Source organism: Juglans microcarpa x Juglans regia, chromosome 4S, assembly GCF_004785595.1.
Source record: "Juglans microcarpa x Juglans regia isolate MS1-56 chromosome 4S, Jm3101_v1.0, whole genome shotgun sequence".
Lineage (NCBI taxonomy): Eukaryota > Viridiplantae > Streptophyta > Magnoliopsida > Fagales > Juglandaceae > Juglans > Juglans microcarpa x Juglans regia.
The window spans coordinates 17,710,347-17,731,648 of record NC_054601.1 but is presented as its reverse complement, the minus strand read 5'-3'; the positions used below and the strand labels follow the sequence as shown (position 1 = coordinate 17,731,648).

The window sequence follows — 21,302 nt, the reverse complement described above, 5'->3', positions numbered from 1 at the left end:
CTCTCTGCCTCACTCGTCACTCACGCAGCCGTCGGCCCGTTGCACATAGACCCTCACATCTCGCCGTTGCCCCCTCAGCCTGAGTCCCCTCACCTCTCGCCGTCGCACCGCTTCACACAGACCCTTACTCTCGCCGTCGCACCTCCCCTCACCTCTCGCACCAATCGCCGTCGCACACAGCCCCTCTCACAGCCACGTATTTCTCACGGACCCACGGTACTTTCTCTTCCTCTCTCTCGCATTTCTCTCCCTCATCAGTCATCACATGAGCCACGATTATTTATGATTTTTTTGTTGTTGTAATGTAACTTGTATTTGCTATTTAGTATTTACATAGTCACTACTCATTAATCTGCTACTCTGCTTGTTCATTTTAATTTTTGTCAATGATTCTTGAATTTTTTTCATTCTGTGACTGTGACTATGTTTGGTTGGTGAGAAAGCGTTAGAAATGTGACTTTGAGTCTGTGACAATGTTTGCATTGTTTGGTCCAACCTTGTAAACAATATATGATTGGATTAATGCTATCTACTAATCTTTCTGCCCCTTTGTAACAAAATGAAATTATTTGTAAAATTATTTAATTACCATCTGTTAATTTATTTAAAAATGGGGTGTCATGACTGTTTTTAGTGAAGAAGGTTCAGCCATTAAATATGCTCGTAGGCACCCAAATTCCAAATATCTGTTTTTTGTGAATCATCACTGTTGTTTGATTATGCACTATTATAGCTCAATTTCACTGGACCCCAATTTCAAATTCCATATGCACTTCTAAATTAGTTATTGGATTTTTTTTAGTAATGCAGATTTTTGTAATAGTAATAGATTTTGGAATAAAACAGATTTTTTTTAAAGCAGTTTTTTTTTTTATATATATTTTTTTTTATAAACACATTTTTTTTTTACAAATTTGCATTTTATTAAAATTGGATCGAACTGGACCGGAACCAGTAAAACCGGAAGTACCAGTTTAGGGGGGTAACTAGTGCGTAATCGGTTTTTGAAAATGCAAAACCGGTACATATCGGTTCGGTCTTAAATTTTGTCCAAAACCGGACCAAACCAGACCGGTTACACCCTTATTGATGGTGCACTTAGAAAAATGAAGGCTTTGAGGCTGGATGGAATACATAAAGAGAAGAAGATTTTCTGCAATTTGATATTTTGCTTTTATAAATGAGATTTTGATTATATACTGTAATGTTGATTGTGATGAAATATAATTGTGGTCTTTATATACCCAAAAAATTATTGATTTGTTTATGCCTCTCTGTTGTATTCACTTCAATTAATATAAAATTTGCTTTCCAATTTTGCTCACTTTTGAAGGAAGTCCAGTTTCTTTGCTATCTTGCAGTTGTTGCTGGTGATTTAATTCAACATGTCGTCTCTAAGGAATGCTATCAGTAGACGAGCTCACAAAGAAAGATCTCAACCGTGAGTCGGCAGACTCACCCTTCGCTGCACATTTCAAATATATAAGGGGAAACTATATTTTTCAAAATGAACTATAAATATTTTTTTTTTTTACAATTTGTATTCCAAACTACCAAAATTTTCAATTTACACCATAAGACTTGATGGTTTAGAGTGATGTTTTTTCAAAGTTTATGGCTGCAAAATATTTTTTTATTGATATATAGTTATTTTTCATTAACTACTTATAAAAACAAAATAGTTATTTTTCATTAACTAATAAAACACTTAATTGTTTCCAATAATTGTTGACGATCCTTGTTCTAATTTTTAGGCATTCAAGGAGAAAATTTGGTCTTCTTGAAAAGCACAAGGATTATGTCGAGCGGGCACAAGTTTTTCACAAAAAGGAGCAGACTTTGCAGGTAAAGTTTCAAAGTTATTCATGCTGTTTTCTTGATGTTTAGCTGGTCAATGGGCTAAATATATATATATGTTAACTATTTTTTATTCTGAACATATTTGCTCAACAGAAACTTAGGGAAAAAGCTGCTTTCAGAAACCCAGATGAATTTTACTTCCGGATGATGAAAGCAAAAACTGCTGATGGAGTCCACAAATTAGAGTAACATATGAATAAATTATGATGCTTTGATGTTTTGGCTTCTTAGCTGTGAATTGTAGTTGATTTGTAAGCTTCTGTTATAGGAATGAGACAAACAAATACAATGCGGAAGAGCTTATGCTTATGAAGACCCAAGATATGGGATATATTCTTCAAAAATTGCAGAGTCAGAAAAAGGTAGATGAGTACTTTTACTGTAAAGCTTATGGTTTTTAGATTACATTTGTTTTCAAGTAGGTTTTAATTATGGATTTTCATTGTCCAATGAAGAAACTTGAAAAGCTTACTGCCGTTCTGCACTCTCTTGATAGTCAGCCATCTAATAGACACGTTTACTATGCTGAAGACAGGTTTGAACTTCCTAAATTATAATTATTATTTGTAATGTGTTCATATCCCTTATTTGCATATTTGACAAATTGAGGTATTATTTGAAGCATGGGATTTTTTTTCTCTTTTTCTAAAATAACTGCGGCATTTGTCTTTTCTCAGTTTTCTCTCCGTCGTCTCTCCGCTTTTCTTACACGTAACACCAATTTGTTATAAATATCTGGTGTTTTCATAGATCATCTATAGTGGAAACTTCCCAATTATGCTGTCAATAAGAAGAAAATTGCTTTTAGGAGTGCCTTGGTTCTTCGTATACTCCATGGGAATGGGTTTGCATTATGCATAATGTGAGACCTATAGAACAAGCTGACAGTTAACTTCCTTTTTTTTGAAGGACTCCCAATAAGCCTCTGTTTCTCCCACCCTCACGCTTATCTTGTAGTTAGGGGGATCTTGTTAACAGAAGGTGCCCTATTGCTTGGAGAGTAGTGCCTCCATGTTTGATGTGGAGCATTTGGTTTTAACAAGCGAACTAGCAGTCTTGGGGGAAACTCAAAATGGGTTTCCTTGTGTTTATTTTCTAGTTTTCTTGATGCTTTAAATCTTATGCCTTGATTGTGAACTTTCCTTTTGTTTTTCTTTGCAATTTTATTAGTTTCTCTTTTGGGGGCGTTAATTTTGGGTATTCTTGTCACTTAGTTGAGTTTTAAGCTAAAGGAAAAGAAGTGGAAATTCATCTCTTGGCTCACTCTTGTTGTCATTAAAGTCATTTCTAACCCTCCCTCATTTTCCAAATTATTTGCGGTGTCAATATTATTTTCAAGTCCTGCTTTTTTATTTTGAAGTTGAAATGAAGTATTTAGATCTATTTATCCATTTCTTATCCTTGCAGGGAGGAGGCTAAAGAAATACAATCACGTTTAAAGAAAAGGGGAAAAATGCCTACTTCTGATAATGTTTTCGATGATGATATTAGAAGGTAAAGGCAAAATGTAACAAATTATTGATATAGATTGATTGACAAAATTATTTTTATTCATTTGGATCTTGAAATTTTGCTCCTCTTACATGTGATCATTCTAGGATCTAATTGATTAACATTGTATTCATCTTTCAGTTACATGGTAAATGGAGTAGAATTGTGAATTTATCTCTTTTTTTCTCGACTTTCTATAGTGGAAGTTAAATTTCCCTTTAAGAGAGTCCGTCAAATGTATTTTCCAATGATTCATATGCACCTCTTCTTTATGAGTACACTGTCAATTAAAGGCTCTGTGAAGTTATGCTTGGTTCTTTATTAAATTAGCCAAGTTCAACTCAAAGTTAGGCCCATTTATTTTGTGCCTCAAGCCAAAGTCAAAATAGGCTTGGCTAGGAGGCTCATGAGTCATAATGGAAGTCTAAATATTCTTGAGATCTGACGTATAATGAGTTAAGTAACAATTGGTACCTCTCATTTTTTCTTCTGCTACTCCAATAAAAATCCTTTCCTCCCTAACACCAAAAAACTCGAGCAACAAATTCATACTCTCTCTTTCACTCCATGGTTATTCTATCTCTCTCTTTTGCATGCATATCAAACAAAAATCTCTTTTGCTTGATTTTTTTTCCCTCCTTTTCACTGTTGCTATCACCCTCTTCTTGTTTTGAGTGATGACACCACTGTTAGGACATAGAGCTGGAGCAATGACGGTGGTGAGGTTTTGCAGATATTGTATGACTGGGTTGCGAGGATATGTTGTGTGTTATGTAGTTGTGTAGGGTAGGACCAGTGGAGTGTTGGGATTGAAGAATAAAACACAATGGAGAAGCTATAGGGTTTTCATGTTACTACTGTACCATTTTGGCCTTATCCTCATAAAGCTCCAACTTTCCGATTAAAATTACTGCATGGCCAAAATGTATCTATGTATGCTGCACACGTGTCTATGATAGCAAGGCAGTGGTAATGAATCCCGACAGTGTTGGTTGCAGCAACCATATTGGAGAGAGTGACTATGGGTGTTGGTGTATGATTAGTGTTGATTGCCATAATTTTGTTTTGGAGTTATGTTTCCATTAATTTATGTTTTCTTTTTGTAAAATTTATTACATTTAGTAATTGCTTTTGGTTCTATTGTTGCCTTTTTATGGAAACAAGGCAAAAAAAACATAAAATATCAATGAGGCGAAATGAACCCGAATTTTTCATTTCATAGGGGCAAAAGTTGCATAGTGTTCTTTAAAACCTTGAATTCTAATGTCTATTTGATGTGTGAAATGCTTCTTAATTCCTATATTTCGTTTCTCAACTCTGTTTAGCTTTATACTATTGTTGTTGTTCGCATGATGATTATTAGGAACCAGTTGTTTGTTAGTGACATAACCTTGATTTCCACATGTAGCAAAACTGCTGTTTCCTATAGAGAACTGGAAGCAAGGAGGAATAGAGTGAGTCAGTTGGAGAAACTCTATATGGATATGGCATTGCAGAAGGAACTACAGGTATTTACCTCTTAAACTCCTTGCCTTTAATTCTCTATTGGTTGGCAGGTTGAAGTTTTGGAAATAAAAACATCTCATTTAATAAACAGAAAAAGGGCCGGAAGCGCAAATTACGTGAAGATGAGCTTGCTGGTCCCACTTCTAAACCAGTATACAAGTGGCGGTCAGAACGGAAGCGTTGAGAAGGTAGTTATATACTTATTTAATGATATGGCCTCTGTCTGCCTTTTTATCTTTGTCGAAATAATTGTTATATATACTTGGTACTAACCCTTAAGGGTTTGCTCAAGTGGTAAAGGTCTTGGGCTTTGGGATATGCTCCCCCTAGGTCTAAGGTTCATTTTATTCTTGGGTGTAAATAATTTTTAGGGGCCATCGGACTGGGGGGTTTTTCCCTTGAATTACCCTAGGTGCACTTGCTGGAAACCTTTAGCCGAGGGCCTGTGCACCCCCGGGATTAGTCAGGATACTGTTCCCTAACACCCGGTGCCAATAAAAAAATATATATACTTGGTACTTATACTGATCTAATATTCTGAGAATGCAGTGTCTTTAGGCCACTGAGATTTGAATTGTTATCAGTAAAAGAAAATGCAAACAATTAGATAAATTGGTTTGTCACAAATTTTTGCTTGCATTTTCTATAGCTTACATCTCTAACTTAAATGTAGGTGTTTGGTGGGGTTTTTATAAGGATGCTTCGCATCTAAAAGAGCAGAAGGCACCAGCATTTTGTTTGTCAGATTGGAGGAGTTTCAGTTTTTCCTTAATTTTGTAAAGTAGCTTGTGCATTTCTTGCGGCTTTTCAGAAACAATGATTGTCCAATCATCTGAGAATTCTCATATTTTTATAGAGTAATGATATTCATTATCTCAATTTTCATCATTCTCTCATCGTCCCTTGATGTGGCATTAGATGATTGAAAATTATTTGTTATATTTCACTTGCGAACCTATTATCTAATGCCCCATCATGGGATGATGAAAAAATGGATGATGAATAGATTTTTTTTTTCTTTTTAAAATCTGCTAATCAAACTGCTTGGAAGAAACTTGAAAATGAGTGATGCATCTTCTATCAAGATTTAGGGGAAATTATAACTTGCCTCAAACTATTATCTCTTTTGCAACATGACTTCCTAACAAAATTGCGAATTTATTGACCGTTAAAATAGAGAAAAATTAATCACTGTATGGAGTAAAATCCTAACATAGTAATATTAACAAATTAAACTTATGTTTTGACTTGGAAATCCAAGTAGCTTATGTTTTGATTTGATTACACGAATTGCCTAGTTTGTTTTTATCTCAACTCATTTTATTTAATCATTACAATTTTTTTAAATTTTTATATAAAATAAAATAAATAATTCAATTTTTTTAAATATTAAAATAAAAATAATATTAAAAAAATAATATTTTAATAATATTTTATTTAACGTTTAATTTTAATTTTAATTTATTTCATCTACAAATCTTATCTACGAAAATAAATGAGAATTTATTTCGTCAGGATGTTTATTTTTCTTGGAAATGAAGGTTGAATCAAAGCCAATGAGAAACAGAACAGAGATCACTTCCTCTCCTTTTACTTTACTTTTAGTTTTTCGGCTCTCATGCATGACTTTGATTGTTCTTTGGATAATTGTTAAGGTTTTCATATATCTCTATGTACAGTGGATGATACTTTGTAGGGATAAATATATAAAGTCGCCTTGAAATACGATTAAAATTGCAATCATGTGACAATCATTCCCCCTTGGACTACCAAAAAAATTGCGGGGTATCCACTTTTCCCTTCTAAAAAAATTACCCCTAAAACTACTAAAAATGTTACAAATAATCCTATTAAGAAATCTTAATTATATATCTTTTTAAAACATTTTTAATCTTTTTTTTTTCTAAAAAATCATTTTATCTAATTTTTATCAAGGGTATTTATGTCAAATTTTTATGGACGGGTACATTGTGATATTTTTTTATTGTTTGAGGGGAATTGCCAAAATTAATAGCTTATGGGTGATTACAAATTGGTTGGTAGTTTGAGGATGTTATTTATATTTATCCATGTTTTATTTATTTGATTATGAAAAATAAACCTTTTATACGCAAATCGTTATTGATTATGAAAAGATCATTACTGAGACTATACCTCATCATATGAATGTTGGGGCTACAAAGGAAATTTAAGAAATGCTACTTATCATCCTCATACCACATACCAACATGTGATTTATCATTTTTGTCTTTCTATTTAAATACAAATATTTATACATTAATACATATGTCCATGATGTCAAAGAGCAGTATAGGAAGGAAGCCTTATATTAGTACTTCCTTCCGAGGCGGAGAGAGAGGCATTGGAGCGGAAATCTAGGGACATTTTGGTTCGTTTAGGATATGGGTATGCTGGGGATGGAGAGGATTTTAGAAGGAAGGCGGAGACGTTTGGTTCTCTAAACGTGAGAGCCATTATCAGAGATGCAAAATGGGCTTGGTAAGCACATATAAGAGCATTCGCATCCCCTTCTTCATAAAATTTCTCAAATTTTAACTAAAATACATCATTCCCTAAATTTTATCCCAAATCGCCAATGGTAACATTTTTTGTACTTTATGCAATGATAACGTTCTTCTCAATTTCTCTAACGGTAACATTTTGATGATCCTTTCGCCAACGGTGACATTTTTTGTCTTCTCTATAACGGTAAATAAGACTTGACACCATAAGCAATGACACAACACATAGCATTCAAACAGCAAATAAGCATTGACACAGCACAAGGGCATTGAAACATAACACAGCATTGAAACATAACATAGCAATGGGTCTGCATAGACCAACCCAAAGCATTGACATAGCACATGGCATTGAAACATAACACATCATTGAAATAGACCATAGCAATGGGTCTGCACAGACCAACCCAAAGCATTGAAACACAGCACATAGCATTGAAATAACACATTGCATCGAAACAACACATAAGAGCATTCGCAGCCCATTTCTGTATCGACACAACACATAGCATTGAAACAACAAATAAGTATTGACATAACACATAGCATTGAAACATCAAATAAGCATTGACAGAGCACAAGGGCATTGAAACATAACACAACATTGAAATAGAACATAGCAATGGGTTTGCACAGACCAACCCAAAGCATTGACACAACACATGGCATTGAAACATAACACATCATTGAAACAAACCATAGCAATGGGTCTGTACAGACCAACCTAAAGCATTGACACAACACATCGCATTGAAACACAACACATAACATTGAAACAGCACATTGCATTGAAACAACACATAAGCAATAACATGACACATACCATTGAAACAACAAATAAACATTGACACAGCACATAGCATTGAAAGTAGCAAATAAGCATTGACAGAGCACAATGGCATTGAAACATAATACAACATTGAAACAAAACATAGCAATGGGTCTGCACAGACCAACCCAAAGCATTGACACAACATATGGTATTGAAACATAACACATCATTGAAACAGATCATAGCAATGGGTCTACACAAACTAACCCAAAGCATTGACACAACACATAGCATTGAAACACACACAAAGCATGCAAACAGAACATAGCAATGGGTCTGCACAGACCAACCCGTGGGTGTACAGACTAGTCTTGGCATCAATCGAAACATCACATAGCAATCAAACCAAACAGAACATGAATAATCTCAATGGACATAGCAGTAATACCCATTTCCAACAAGAAAAATGTACAATCGAAATCACAGGTGAAACCCGAGAGAAATCTGGGGTTTTTTTTCAACCATGGAGGAAATCCAGCCTAGATCTCAAAATACAGCCATGGGGGAACCGTATAGGGGGTCAAATGGGGTAGAGAACCTCGGTGCAAACAACCATGGAGGATCCCAGATGGAGAAGAGTTCTCCATGGAGAAAGCCAAACAGTCGTGACTACACAATGGGCATGGGGGAACCCATGAAATGGAGGAAACCGAATGTGAGGGAAGGGATTGGACTTACAGTGATGAGAGCATGGAGATGATGCCGTCGATGGTGGCCATGGTGAGAAGGAGGGGCCAAAACAACGAATGCAGCCAACAGTCGAAGGAGGGGGACGCAAGAGGGAACCCAGAAACCAACCAACAAGAATGGTTTGGAGATGAACAGTCGATCCCCATATTTGGGGATCACTGTAGCATCCCCATCCATTCACCACAAAATGGGGAATGGGATGGGGAGGGGTTTGAGGCAAAATTCCCAAATTTTTCTCCAAAATTTGGGGATTTAGAGAATGGGTTGCGGATGCTCTAAACAACGTCAAAACTCTAATTGAAAGAGGGAAAATCGTATTTAGGCGGACTAAACAATGTATTATTCCCACGAGACACTGGTGTCGATTTATAATTTATATTTAGGAAAATGCTAGTCATCCTGCTTGTAGCTTTTACTGGATGTTTTTTAATTTTTTTTTATTTAATGATTAAAGAAGTGATTTTTAATGATATTGTAAATTTTTTTTAATATTTAAAAGTGTTAAAAAAATACATATGAAAAAAAAATAGATAAAATGTACTAGCGGGGGCCCCTTAAGCTTCCAACCTACCGCCACCCTTACATTTAACTGGCTAGTAGACCATTCGCATAATTTTTTAGCTAAAATTTAGCCACAAAAGCCATCTTGACTATTCTATATAATCTATTTTCTATTAAATAGAGGTAAATGTGACGATTGTATCATTTGGATTCTTGTCGAATTATTTGAGTTTGGGTCTCTTGAAAGTGTAAATCCTAAACAAACTCGAATAACTTAATATTCATACTCGTACATTTATTTTTCAATAAATCTATTTAAAAACACAATTATTGTATGATTTAAATTATTACTATGCATGGATAAAAGATCTAGTTTCTCCATTAATACTTATTAATTAATAAAAAAAATTAAAATTGACAACAAAGTATAATTTTTTTATTTGAATTTTTATAGTGTCCACTGTCCAATGGATTTATATATTTTTTAACTTACCAAACATGACCTTGATTTTTTTTTTTCATTTTCCATGGAAGAGATGAGAAAGAGTAATTAAAATTAAAATTGACAACAAAGTATAAGTCTTCTTCCTATAACTTCTCGCCCTTATTCACACTTTTTTATGTGACAAAATTTTAAGTAGTTTCATTTATTAGCTACTTAAATAGCAGGTGCTTACAATATAATACGTCAACAAGTGTGATTGAGGATTAAAAAATTTGAAACGAAAAAAAAAGAAGAATGAGCTTTTATTGTTTATTTCATCTCTTAATTGAGTAATATTTACTAACTTGATAATGCCAAAATGAATAGTCAATTCATAAACTTTTTTTAATTTAATTATGCAAAAAGTGACAAATAAATAGGAATACTAAGAATATCATGTGCCATAAAATACTTTCGGAATAATGAAACGATTTTATTTTCAAAATACAAAAATTTCTAACTTTGCACTCCTCTCTCTATCCTAGGTTCATCCATATATATTTAAAGAGAAACTCTACTTACAACCACCCTTGCGGAACCCGTGCAACCGGCGCTACTTTTCATGAAAAATTTTATTTTTTAAAGTCATTATCATTTCGTTCCCTCTCTCTTTCTCTATCAATTGTTTTTGACCTTATTCTTCTTCCTTCCTCTACATTTCTCTCCTCTGCGCATGTTTATGTTTCATGCACGACTTGTTCATCTCAGACGCTCTCTATCTCCTATTTTGCAGTAGCACTGAAGAAGAAGAAGATGAAGAGGATCTTCCAAAGCACACTATCTCAAAGTAATTTTTGGCTGCGGCGGCCTTGCCGCCTCTCCCAGCTAGCCCATAACCATACCCAAAACACACTCGAAGAAGAAGATGATTTTCTCGTGCCCAAAATACCCTATTTCGACTACATTCCTCCCCCTTACACTGGCCCATCTGCATCTGAGATCTTGGAGAAGCGTAAGGAGTACCTCAGCCCTTCTATATTGCACTTATAGAAGTACATCTGCATCTGCGAATGATATTTGGTAGTGAAAAAGTTTGTATCTTGTTTTACAGTTAAATTTGGTAGATGGGAAAATGCAGTATTTGTTTGATGAAACTAGCCGTAGATATTTGGATGCCTTCAGTGGGATAGCCACTGTCTGTTGCGGGCACTGTCACCTGGATGTGGTGGAAGCAATTGTTAACCAAACAAGGCGCTTGCAGCGCTCTACGGTTCTGTATGTGCATCATGCCATTGCAGACTTTGAGGAGGCTCTGGAGGCTAAGCTGCTCGTAGATCTCAAGCCATTGCAGACTTTGGAGTTTGGATGACCATTCAGATTGTTTTCTTCTTCGTCGGGAGGAAGAAGAAGGTAAAAAAAAAAAAAATTGATAGAGAAGGAGAGAGGGAACGAAATGATAAGGACTTAAAAAAATAAATTTTTTCATGAAAAGTAGCGCCGGTTGCACGGGGTTCTGCAAGGGCGGTTGTAAGTAGAGTTTCTCATATTTAAAATATAATTTATAATGTTTTGAAACAAAACATTTATATAAAATTGAGCCGTATGAGTTGACTTGAAAATCATCAAGTCAACTCGAATCTGATCCATTTAGTATCCCGGCATATTGGGTTGATTGGATTGACCCAAATTTGAATATGCAGAACTTCAACCCAATTATTTCATGTCATGTTTGTATCAGTTTTACGAGTCTTCTCAAATATTACAAGCCCTACCTATACATCCCAAATTAGATTATCTACAAAATTGATTAAACTATTAAAATAATGTTTTTAATATTTCTTTCATATTTTTATACTTTAAATATTTAACAGTCATATTCCAAAATTTAACGGTCATGTTTTTAAATTCCAATAGTTATATTTGTTATTTTATCTAACCATCTTTTTATATAATGATCATTATTTCTAACGGCAACTTTTATATAATAGTCATTTTTATTTAATGGTAATTTTAAATACATATCAAGTCAGAAGAGATTGTGATTGTAAATTTATATCATTTGATGACGTGCATTCAACTATGAATATGAATATATTGTACTATTTTTAAAATTTATATTTAATAATATAAATATTTTTGAATAATATAAATGGAGAATTATATAGATTCCAGAACTTAGGATTAAAGAAACAAAATAAGATAAAATAAAGATTCAATAATATGAGATGGGGAAGTGGAGGAGTGAGTAAAGAAGGGAAAAAAAAGATTAGAGCTATAGCATCGAACAAATTTGTTAAATATTACATCACAAAGTTAAATATAGCCACATTTTATATATATATATAAATGTTGAAGGAATTTGATATATTTTTTTTCCTAAAATTAACCTTGGTATGTATCATACACATGCCAATACCACTCGGAATGCTATTTTTGTTTATGTAACCCTCATCACAAGTATCACGCTAGTGACGCTACAACTCCACCAAATACCTGGACTCAAATGTACTCGCAATAAATAAAATGTCAAATGAGTCTCTCTAAAAGGGTAAGAGAAGGCTATGTGTAGACTAGGGCAGTGCAAAAATCCAACTCCACTCCGTTGCATAGTTCGATAGAATGGAGTTGGAGTTAGAGGATTTTTTCATTTAAAGTCGGAGTTAGAGTCGAATTTGTTGTCTGACTGACTCTATTCTGACCCAAGTTTTGAAAACCGCTCCGTTCAAGCCAAAACGGCTGGAATTAGCCGTACCAGAACAGTAATTGAAATGGTGACAGGATATTTTGTACCAAGTTAAATTTCAGTCATTTCAGTGCATTTTGGATAATTCTGGCCAGATTCCAAAATTCCGGCCTTAACGACTATTTCAGTTCCGAAATCTAACTCGTGATTTTTTGTAATTATCTTGAACCCCATGGCATATCCGTAATTTACCTCATTTTCTTATTTCCCTGCACCGATTTCTTTTCTGATTTCTTTCTCCCCTTTCCCCTTACGAACTCATGTCTCAGACTCAGAAAATAAAAAATAGATCAAGCCCTAGGTTTTGATATGTGATTTTCACCTCTCCACACTCCGACAACCGGTGTCTACTCGACAATGCCACCTCCACAACGTCGTAGCGCCCTCTTGTTGCTCCACACCCTCGTGAATCGTGAGTTGTAGGCTTGCAACTCATGTTGCTCTATGATGCCACTTCCACCGCCACAACTTGTGTCTTGGACTCTGCTGTTCCTCTGCCGTAGCCTGTAGATCCCCTTTTTGCTCTGTGTATTGAGAATTTGAGATTGATGTGCATGCTATTATGGTTTTTTAATTGATCAAGAACCCACATAGAGCCCCTGGATAATCCCTGAAATTGCTTTGTAATTTTTTATTTGTACGCAATGCTTATAAGATCAGAACAGAAATAGCCATGGGGAAAGGTGGATGGGACTATGCTAGTATACTGTTAAGATCTGAATAAATATGATCAGTTGAATATGGTTTATCATCAACATTATGATGGAACCCTACTATATATTTGTGTGTATGTATATGTATATTCAAGGTCAAAGTAATTATTAGCTATATATCACACAGAGTAGATTTATAGCTGACATATATGTATATATGCATGTGATATTATATATATATTAGCTATAAGCTGGAATCCATGCTCGATCTTTTAGCATATATAGTGCATAATTGGGAGATTTGACCAATCGAGTTCTACTCAATATATATATATATATATATATATATATATATATATATATAATACAAATTAATTACTGATTCCCACCCAATTAAAGTAATCTTTGTCCTGCGTCTTGCATGTTTGGATCAAAAGTCCTTGCTTGCTCTTGGTCAATGGTTGAAATTGTCTGCCATTTGGTTATGATTAAATTTTGGTTAAATGTGAAATGTCAAACTATAAGTTTCTCCCTGTATAAATTATTTGCATAATTTTCATTTCCCTTACCATGCATTCTTGAGTATACCAGGTTTGGAGTACGGGATGAGAATTTTATGTTTTGTTTAAAAGTTTAAAATATTATATTTTAATATTATTATTATGTTGGGATTTGAAAAAGTTGAATTGAGATTTGAAAAAGTTGAATTGTTATTATATTTTGTTTAAGAATTTGAAAAATGTGTAATGATGAAATGAGATGAGAATTTTGTGTCTCATCCATTAATGGAGATAATGGATATGGTGATGGTTACAAGCATGGAGGTTTGTCTTGTAATTAAATGTTGTTTTTTATTCTTTGTAATTAGACTGATGACTGTAATGTTCTATTGCTTATGGGTTGAGACAAGTGATTTACTGATAATTTATAGTGATGCATTTAAATATATTCTAGTACTATTATTTAGATTTAATGACTCATTTCATTTCTGCTGCAAATTTTAACTGCACACCATCTTTTTGCATGTACACACATTTATCACATAGTGCAAGGGGTGTATGACCCATGTGGCCAACATCCCAACGTCGCGGTCCTTGTTGAGGTAGGGGCCGGGGGCGCCACACATTGGTTAAAGCATGAACTTGATGGTGTACTTAGAAAATGGAAGTCTTTGAGGTTGGATGGAATACATAAAGAGAAGAAGATTTTCTACAATTTGATATTTTGCTTTTATAAATAAGATTTTGATTATGTATTGTAATGTTGCTTGTGGTTAAATATAACTGTGGTCTTTATAGACTTATAAAAAAATATTGATATGTTTATGTCTCTATGTTGTTTTCACTTCAATTAATATAAAATTTGCTTTCCGATTTTGCTCAGTTTTGAAGAAAGTCCAGTTTCTTCGCTATCTTGCTGGTGGTTTAGAGCATTGGCATTGGATTAGTCAAATGCCTTTTCATCTTTAAATTTAGCAAATATCATCCATATTTGCTCCACATTGAATTAGCTAAATTGTTTTCATCCAAACTATAAGCTACAGTAAATCCATTCTTCTTTTCAAATATGAAAAGAACTATAGCAAGTCTAAAAGTATTTTTTGAGATTATTATATTATAGATATGAGATTTTTATTCATATGAAATTTTACCATCTATATACATATGAGATTATTATATTATAAATTGTTAGATTGTGAAAATAAAAATAAATATGATTTATTGGAGGTTATTGAAGATTATGAAAATAAAATAAAATAATATAAATAATAAAAAATAATAAAATTTTATTATTATAGAGAGTGTGATGACTAATCCAATGTAGACTTCAAGTTTTGAATGATTAGCTAAAGGTAAAAAAGTTACATATTAGTCAAAATTTAAAGAATATAATGGCCAATCCAATGCTAATGCTTAAATTCAACATGTCGTCGCTAAGGAATGCTATCAGTAGACGAGCTCACAAAGAAAGATCTCAATCGTGAGTCAGCAGCCTCACCTTCACTATACATTTCAAATATACAAGGGGAAACTATATTTTCAAAATGAACTATAAATATTTTTTTTTCCAATTTGAACTCCAAACTACCAAAATTTTCAATTTACACCATAAGTCTTGATAGTTTAGGGGATACTTTTTTCAAAGTTTACGGCTGCAAAATATATTTTCTTTGAAATATAGTTATTTTTATTTAACTAATAATACACTTAATTGTTTCCAATAATTGTTGACTATCTCTATTCTATTTTTTAGGTATTCAAGGAGAAAATTTGGTCTTCTTGAAAAGTGCAAGGATTATATGTCAAGCCACGAGTAGCCACATGTTTTTAAAAAAAAGGAGCCGACTTTGCAGGTACAATTTTAAAGTTCTCCACATTGTTTTCTTGATGTTTAGCTTGTAGATGGGCTAAATATATATATATATATATATATATATATATATATATAATTTGTTAACTATTTTTATTCTGAACATATTTGCTCGACAGAAACTTAGGAGAGAAAGATGCTTTCAGAAACCCAGATAAGTTTTACTTTCGGATGATGAAAGCAAAAGCTACTGATGGAGCCCACAAATTAGAGTAACATATGAATGAATTCTGATGCTTTGATGTTTTGGCTTCTTGGCTGTGAATTGTAGTTGATTTGTAAACTTCTGTTACATGAACGAGACAAACAAATACATTAAGGAAGAACTTTTGCTTATGAAGACACAAGATATGGGATATATTCTTCAAAAATTGCAGAGTGAGAAAAAGGTAGATGAGCACTTTTACTGTAAAGCTTATGGTTTTTATATTAAATTTGTTTTCAAGTAGGTTTTAATTATAGATTTTCATTGTCCAATGAAGAAACTTGAAAAGCTTACTGTTGTTCTGCACTCTCTTGATAGTCAGTCATCTAATAGACATATTTACCATGCTGAAGACAGGTTTGAGTTTCCTAAATTATAATTATTATTTGGAATGCCTTCATATCTCTTATTTGCATATTAGACCAAGTGAAGTGTTATTGGAAGCATGGGATTTTATTTTCTCTTTTTCTAAAATAACAGCAGCATTTGTCTTAGTTTTCTTTCCATCGTCTCTTTGCTTTTCTTACGCATGTAACCTTCCCTTGAATTATCTCTTTGCCCACTTATGTTGTCATTAAAGTCATTTCTAACGCTAACTCCTTTTCAAAATTATTTGTGGTGTCAACATAATTTTCAAATCCTACCTCTTTATTTTGAAGTTGAAATGACGTATTTAGATCTATTTATCTATTTCCTATCCTTGCAGGGAGGAGGCTAAAGAAATACAATCATGTTAAAAGAAAAGGAAAAAAATGCCTACTTCGGATTATGTTTTGGATGATGAAAAAAAATAAACGTGATTGTATTTCTTTAGCTTCCTCCCAACAAGGATAAGAAATGAATAAATAGATCTAAATACTTCTTTTCAACTTTTTCTCTATCCTTTTTCAATACCCAATAAATACTTAACTCAAACTATCTCACTACTATTCACAGACCTTCTTACTACTATTCACAAAATTCTCATCTCATTTCATTCCCAAGCATCCCTAATAAGCCTCTCTATGTTATCGACTTTACGCATACAATTTGGAATTGCATCCATAGAAAGAATGCCATTTTAGATGGCAACCCTACTCACCATAAACAACTACAAGGGAACATCTCTCTTGCAACAAATAAGTCATATACAAACCATTAATCTCAAACCAACAAGCCCCACTCGGCTTCTAACTCAACACGAGACACAGTAAAATTTAATCGTAGGGACTTTTCATATGATCCCAAGGTAGATAACATTTGTGAGGTTCCCATACAACCATTATAAGCTAGAGAAGCTAGATAAACAACCAATGGTTACAATTAAAATCCCAAGAAAAGAGAAAACTAAGAAAAGACAAATGCTGTTGTTTTTAGAAAAAGAAAATAAAATCCAATGCTTCCAATAAAACCTCACTTTTTCAAATATGCAAATAAGGGATATGAAGGCATTACAAATAATAATTATACATTAGGAAGCTCAAACCTGTCTTCAGCATAGTAAATGTGTCTATTAGATGGCTGACTATCAAGAAAGTGTAGAACAGTAGTAAGTTTTTCAATTTTCTTCATTAGACAATGAAAATCCATAATTTAAACCTATTTAAAAACAAATGTAATCTAAAAATCATAAGCTTTACAGTAAAAGTACTCATCTACCTTTTTCTGACTCTACAATTTCTGTAGAATATATCTCATATCTTGGGTCTTCATAAGCATAAGCTCTTACTTATTGTATTTGTTTGTCTCATTCCTGTAACATGAGCTTATAAATCAACTACAATTCACAGCTAAGAAGCCGAAACATCAAAGTATCAGAATTCATTCATATGTTACTCTCATTTGTGGACTCCATCAATAGTTTTTGCTTTCATCTTCCGGAAGTCAAACTCATATGGGTTTCTGAAAGCAGCTTTCTTCCTAAGTTTCTGTCGAGCAAATATGTTCAAAATAAAAACTCGTTAACATACAAACATATATATATATAGCCAATCTACCAGCTAAACATCAAGAAAACAACATGGAGAACTTTGAAACTTTGCCTGTGAAATCTACTCCTTTTTGTGAACTTGTGTACGCTCGACATAATCCTTGTGTTTTTCAAGATGACCAAATTTTCTCCTTGAATGTGAAAAAACTAGAATAGGGATAATCAACAATTATTGGAAACAATTAAGTGTTTTATTAGTTAAATAAAAATAACTATATATCAAGGAAAATATATTTTGCAGCCGTAAACTTTGAGAAAAAATCACCCTAAACTATCAAGCTTATGGTGTAAGGGATAAAGTATCAAGAACATCAAGGAAATGCCACACACCCAGAACAAAATCAGTCTAATGCAAAAAACAGAGAAAAGAGATGGAAAAGAAACCCAAGAATCACTTGTATTAATTCTTGGACTAAGTTTTCGAGGAACCTTCAACCTCTCATACAATTAACTTCAATACTTCAGAGATGAAACTTATCAGAGTTCCCTCTAGGCTTTTATACCAGTTTCCTTTACTAAGAATACAAAAACTACAACGTATTGGCAGAACAACATCCTACGACTCTTATTCTCCTAACGGCAAAAAACACCGTATCACTAATGCCTTCAACGCACTGCTTAATCTTTCAAGTCGTTAATCTCTTATTCACTTAATGAAGTGCAGCATTTTGTTCACCACTTAATATGTTGAGGGATGCATCAATCACTCTCCAAGAATCAGTAGTAAGAGCATTAGCATTGGATTATGCAAATGCAAATGTAAAATTTGCTTAATATGATATGATTTTACATTTGGCTATTCCACTCAAAACTAATTCCCACATTAGATTATCCATCTATTAGCCAAAATAATGATAAAATATTATTAATTTAATATTTTTATTATTTTTTTACCTAATTTATTTTTATCATATTTTACAATTCTACAGTTCATATCTTAATTAACAATCAAATCATAATTAAATTATTTCATCTAATTGCACAAATTCGAGCAAAACATACGACCTTAAGAATTTAAGCTCCGAGGCCTTGGGTTTTGGTAGGGGTGTTAATTGAAACAAAGACTATATCAGCCTCAGCAACATGTTTCTCCACATCAATAGAGTAGAAGAGGTTCTTTCCTCTGCACTGCTTCAGTAGATTTTAGTTTAAATTAGAAATATATGATATAATTGAAAGTGAAATTGAGTAATACTAAGAGAGAGGGAGCAATTTTTCTATCCCCAAAGTGGAGATCACCATAAAAGTTACAGATTTAGAGTTTTCAAGTAGAAGCACATGAATAGGTAATATGTAAATGAATTGCACGCGATTGTCTCATCTAACACAACTAAAAAATGACATAAATGAAGTTCAAATATCATATTCACACCAAAAACATGACAAACAGGAACACATTTGCCCATAAACAAACCCATATGCCCACCATAACAAAAACCCAAAATTTCCATCGCAAATAAGACAAAAGAAACACAATATTATAAATCTCTCAAAGCAGAAATCCAAATCAAACACAACCCACGGTAATTAATAAAAAAATATGTAAATTGGAATGCCTAAATATTCACAAAATTTATAACATTCTCGTACAAACCAGACATATTACTAAAAGGGTCTACTGATCATTGAACCAACAGAATCATCAAATACACTTGAAGCTACAAGAACACTTGATAACCACATGGGTTCTTGCTTATCATTTCAACAATAACACATTATAAGCAAATACAATATTTGTTCCTAATGTCACCAGGTTATGCATTTGGTGCAGTACCAGTTTAGAACCATTCGTCCCAAGAATAACTCCATAAACACTGTTGAGCAATATGTTACCATGCAATGTTTGTATTCCATCAAGTTATGCAATATTTGCTGTAAATCTTTTATCCAATTCAAAATCCATAAAACAAAAAATCTAATATAAAAATATAACAATTTCTTACTACCTTAGCATTAGACCTCTCTGTAGTGAGAAAAGAAGTAAGAATGGTAAAAGGGAAAAAACTGCAGCCTCATAGCACTCTTCTAATTTCATGGAATAAACACACATCGAGAATCTAGATTTTCAAAATTCTAGGGTAACTATAGGTTGGGCTTCTTAACAATTTAGTAAGCTACGATAAAATAAAGGTCATCCGGGAGTGGTAGATTATGGGACTTTTAGAACTATACTGTGCAATTTCCTATAAACCCAGAGAATCCAGAAACACAAAGCAAATAGATCAGCAAAGATCATCAAATCCGAGCAATATCAGATTCATCACCCAAAGAAAAAATCGATAACAACACCGTGACTAGAGCACAAATCGATATGAAAACAACATGTTCAACATTCTGATTATTAACATCATCAAAATGTATGATTTTGGGAGAAACATTAAGGGAAATGCTGTCTGTAAACAAGGGGATTTTTTCTTAGATTCTTCCAAAGCACAAAGAAAAAAGGTAAAAAATATTATCGAAAAATCATCATCATTTCTTGTAACGAGCTACCTCGTCATCGTTGGGTAAGAATCCCGTGATTCGACCTGCCGAATTCTGGTACGCATACATGTTAGGTGCGGCGCAAAAGGAGGAAGATGGTCTAAACTCACTCAGGACTGTTCATCCTGGTTTCGGACAGGATATCCGGGTATACCCAGCCCGGAACCTGAGTTTCAGACCCGGTTTGGAACCCAGGTGAATCTGGATTTTTTGAAACTCAAAATCCGGGTTCCGGCCTATACACTTATATATATATATATATATAACAAAAACCCATATCATTTAGATGCATTTTTTATTATTATTCTAAGAGCCTATATTCTATTGTAAATTTTTCAAGAAAAAATGTTCATATTCTTTTATATATAAAACTAATTACCTTTATAACTAAATGCATCTAAAAAAAATATAATGCAATCACTACATATTTCATTATTTAGTATTTATACATTAGATTACAAAACACAAATTACAATATATAAAATTACATATCAAAAGTGGATTACATAGAGCCACCAATACATAATATGTCTGCTGCATGCAATCAATGCATTCCTCCACAATTGAGTTTAGTTTCTGATGAATTTCTTCTCTCAAAACAGCCATTGTTGGCCCAAGCTTATCAGCAAGATGTATTCAACAGAAAGGTAAAAACTGCAACCCTGTGGCATTAGTTGAATTGGGGACTACATGACCATTCCTTCATTAAAGAAATAATTAAAACATCTATACAAAGGAACAGGAAGTGGGAAACCAACCACAGGTAAATAATTAAAACATACTTAAAGAGACTAGAGAAAGAGGGAGACAAAGACCCGCAACATATTGCTGACATTGTTAGTGCCAAAAACCTTGTGAACAATGACAAACTTTTGAGGGTCATCAGAAGGGACAATGCGGACTCCATTTGGGTCTTACACTTGTACAGTTACATGTGTCCATTACACAACAAACAACATACTTGGTAACCAGAAAATATGTCCATTACTCAACAAATGAACATAATGGCATAAAAGAGTTCAGAAAATACCGAGTCTCCTACAACCAACTTC

General features: G+C 33.4%; 1 protein-coding gene, 1 long non-coding RNA gene and 1 pseudogene across 5 annotated transcripts; 2 read left to right on the top strand and 1 right to left on the bottom strand.

Annotated features, from left to right (window-relative positions):
• The first annotated feature begins 1,246 nt into the window (after window positions 1-1,246).
• On the top strand, window positions 1,247-13,087 carry LOC121262544 (probable U3 small nucleolar RNA-associated protein 11). 4 transcript variants are annotated; one of them, XM_041165056.1, is made up of 9 exons: window positions 1,254-1,441; window positions 1,755-1,845; window positions 1,954-2,045; window positions 2,129-2,222; window positions 2,316-2,395; window positions 3,268-3,354; window positions 4,760-4,859; window positions 4,949-5,045; window positions 12,530-12,561. In XM_041165056.1, the coding sequence occupies exons 1-8, from the start codon at window positions 1,386-1,388 to the stop codon at window positions 5,039-5,041; spliced, it is 693 nt and encodes a 230-aa protein (XP_041020990.1). In that variant the 5' UTR covers window positions 1,254-1,385; the 3' UTR covers window positions 5,042-5,045; window positions 12,530-12,561. The 4 variants fall into 4 exon arrangements, with proteins under 4 accessions (XP_041020992.1, XP_041020991.1, XP_041020990.1 ...); XM_041165055.1 differs by lacking the exon at window positions 12,530-12,561 and adding an exon at window positions 5,531-5,709 and having other exon boundaries at window positions 1,255-1,441; XM_041165058.1 differs by lacking the exons at window positions 3,268-3,354; window positions 12,530-12,561 and adding an exon at window positions 5,531-5,709 and having other exon boundaries at window positions 1,247-1,441.
• Window positions 7,791-8,619, bottom strand: LOC121262549. The gene is made up of 3 exons (XR_005940123.1): window positions 8,419-8,619; window positions 7,898-8,103; window positions 7,791-7,867 (listed from the first exon to the last, which is right to left on the bottom strand). It is a non-coding gene; the product is annotated as an uncharacterized LOC121262549 (long non-coding RNA).
• Window positions 13,088-15,146: 2,059 nt separating the features above from the next.
• On the top strand, window positions 15,147-16,534 carry LOC121262088 (annotated as a pseudogene).
• The last annotated feature ends 4,768 nt before the right edge of the window (window positions 16,535-21,302 follow it).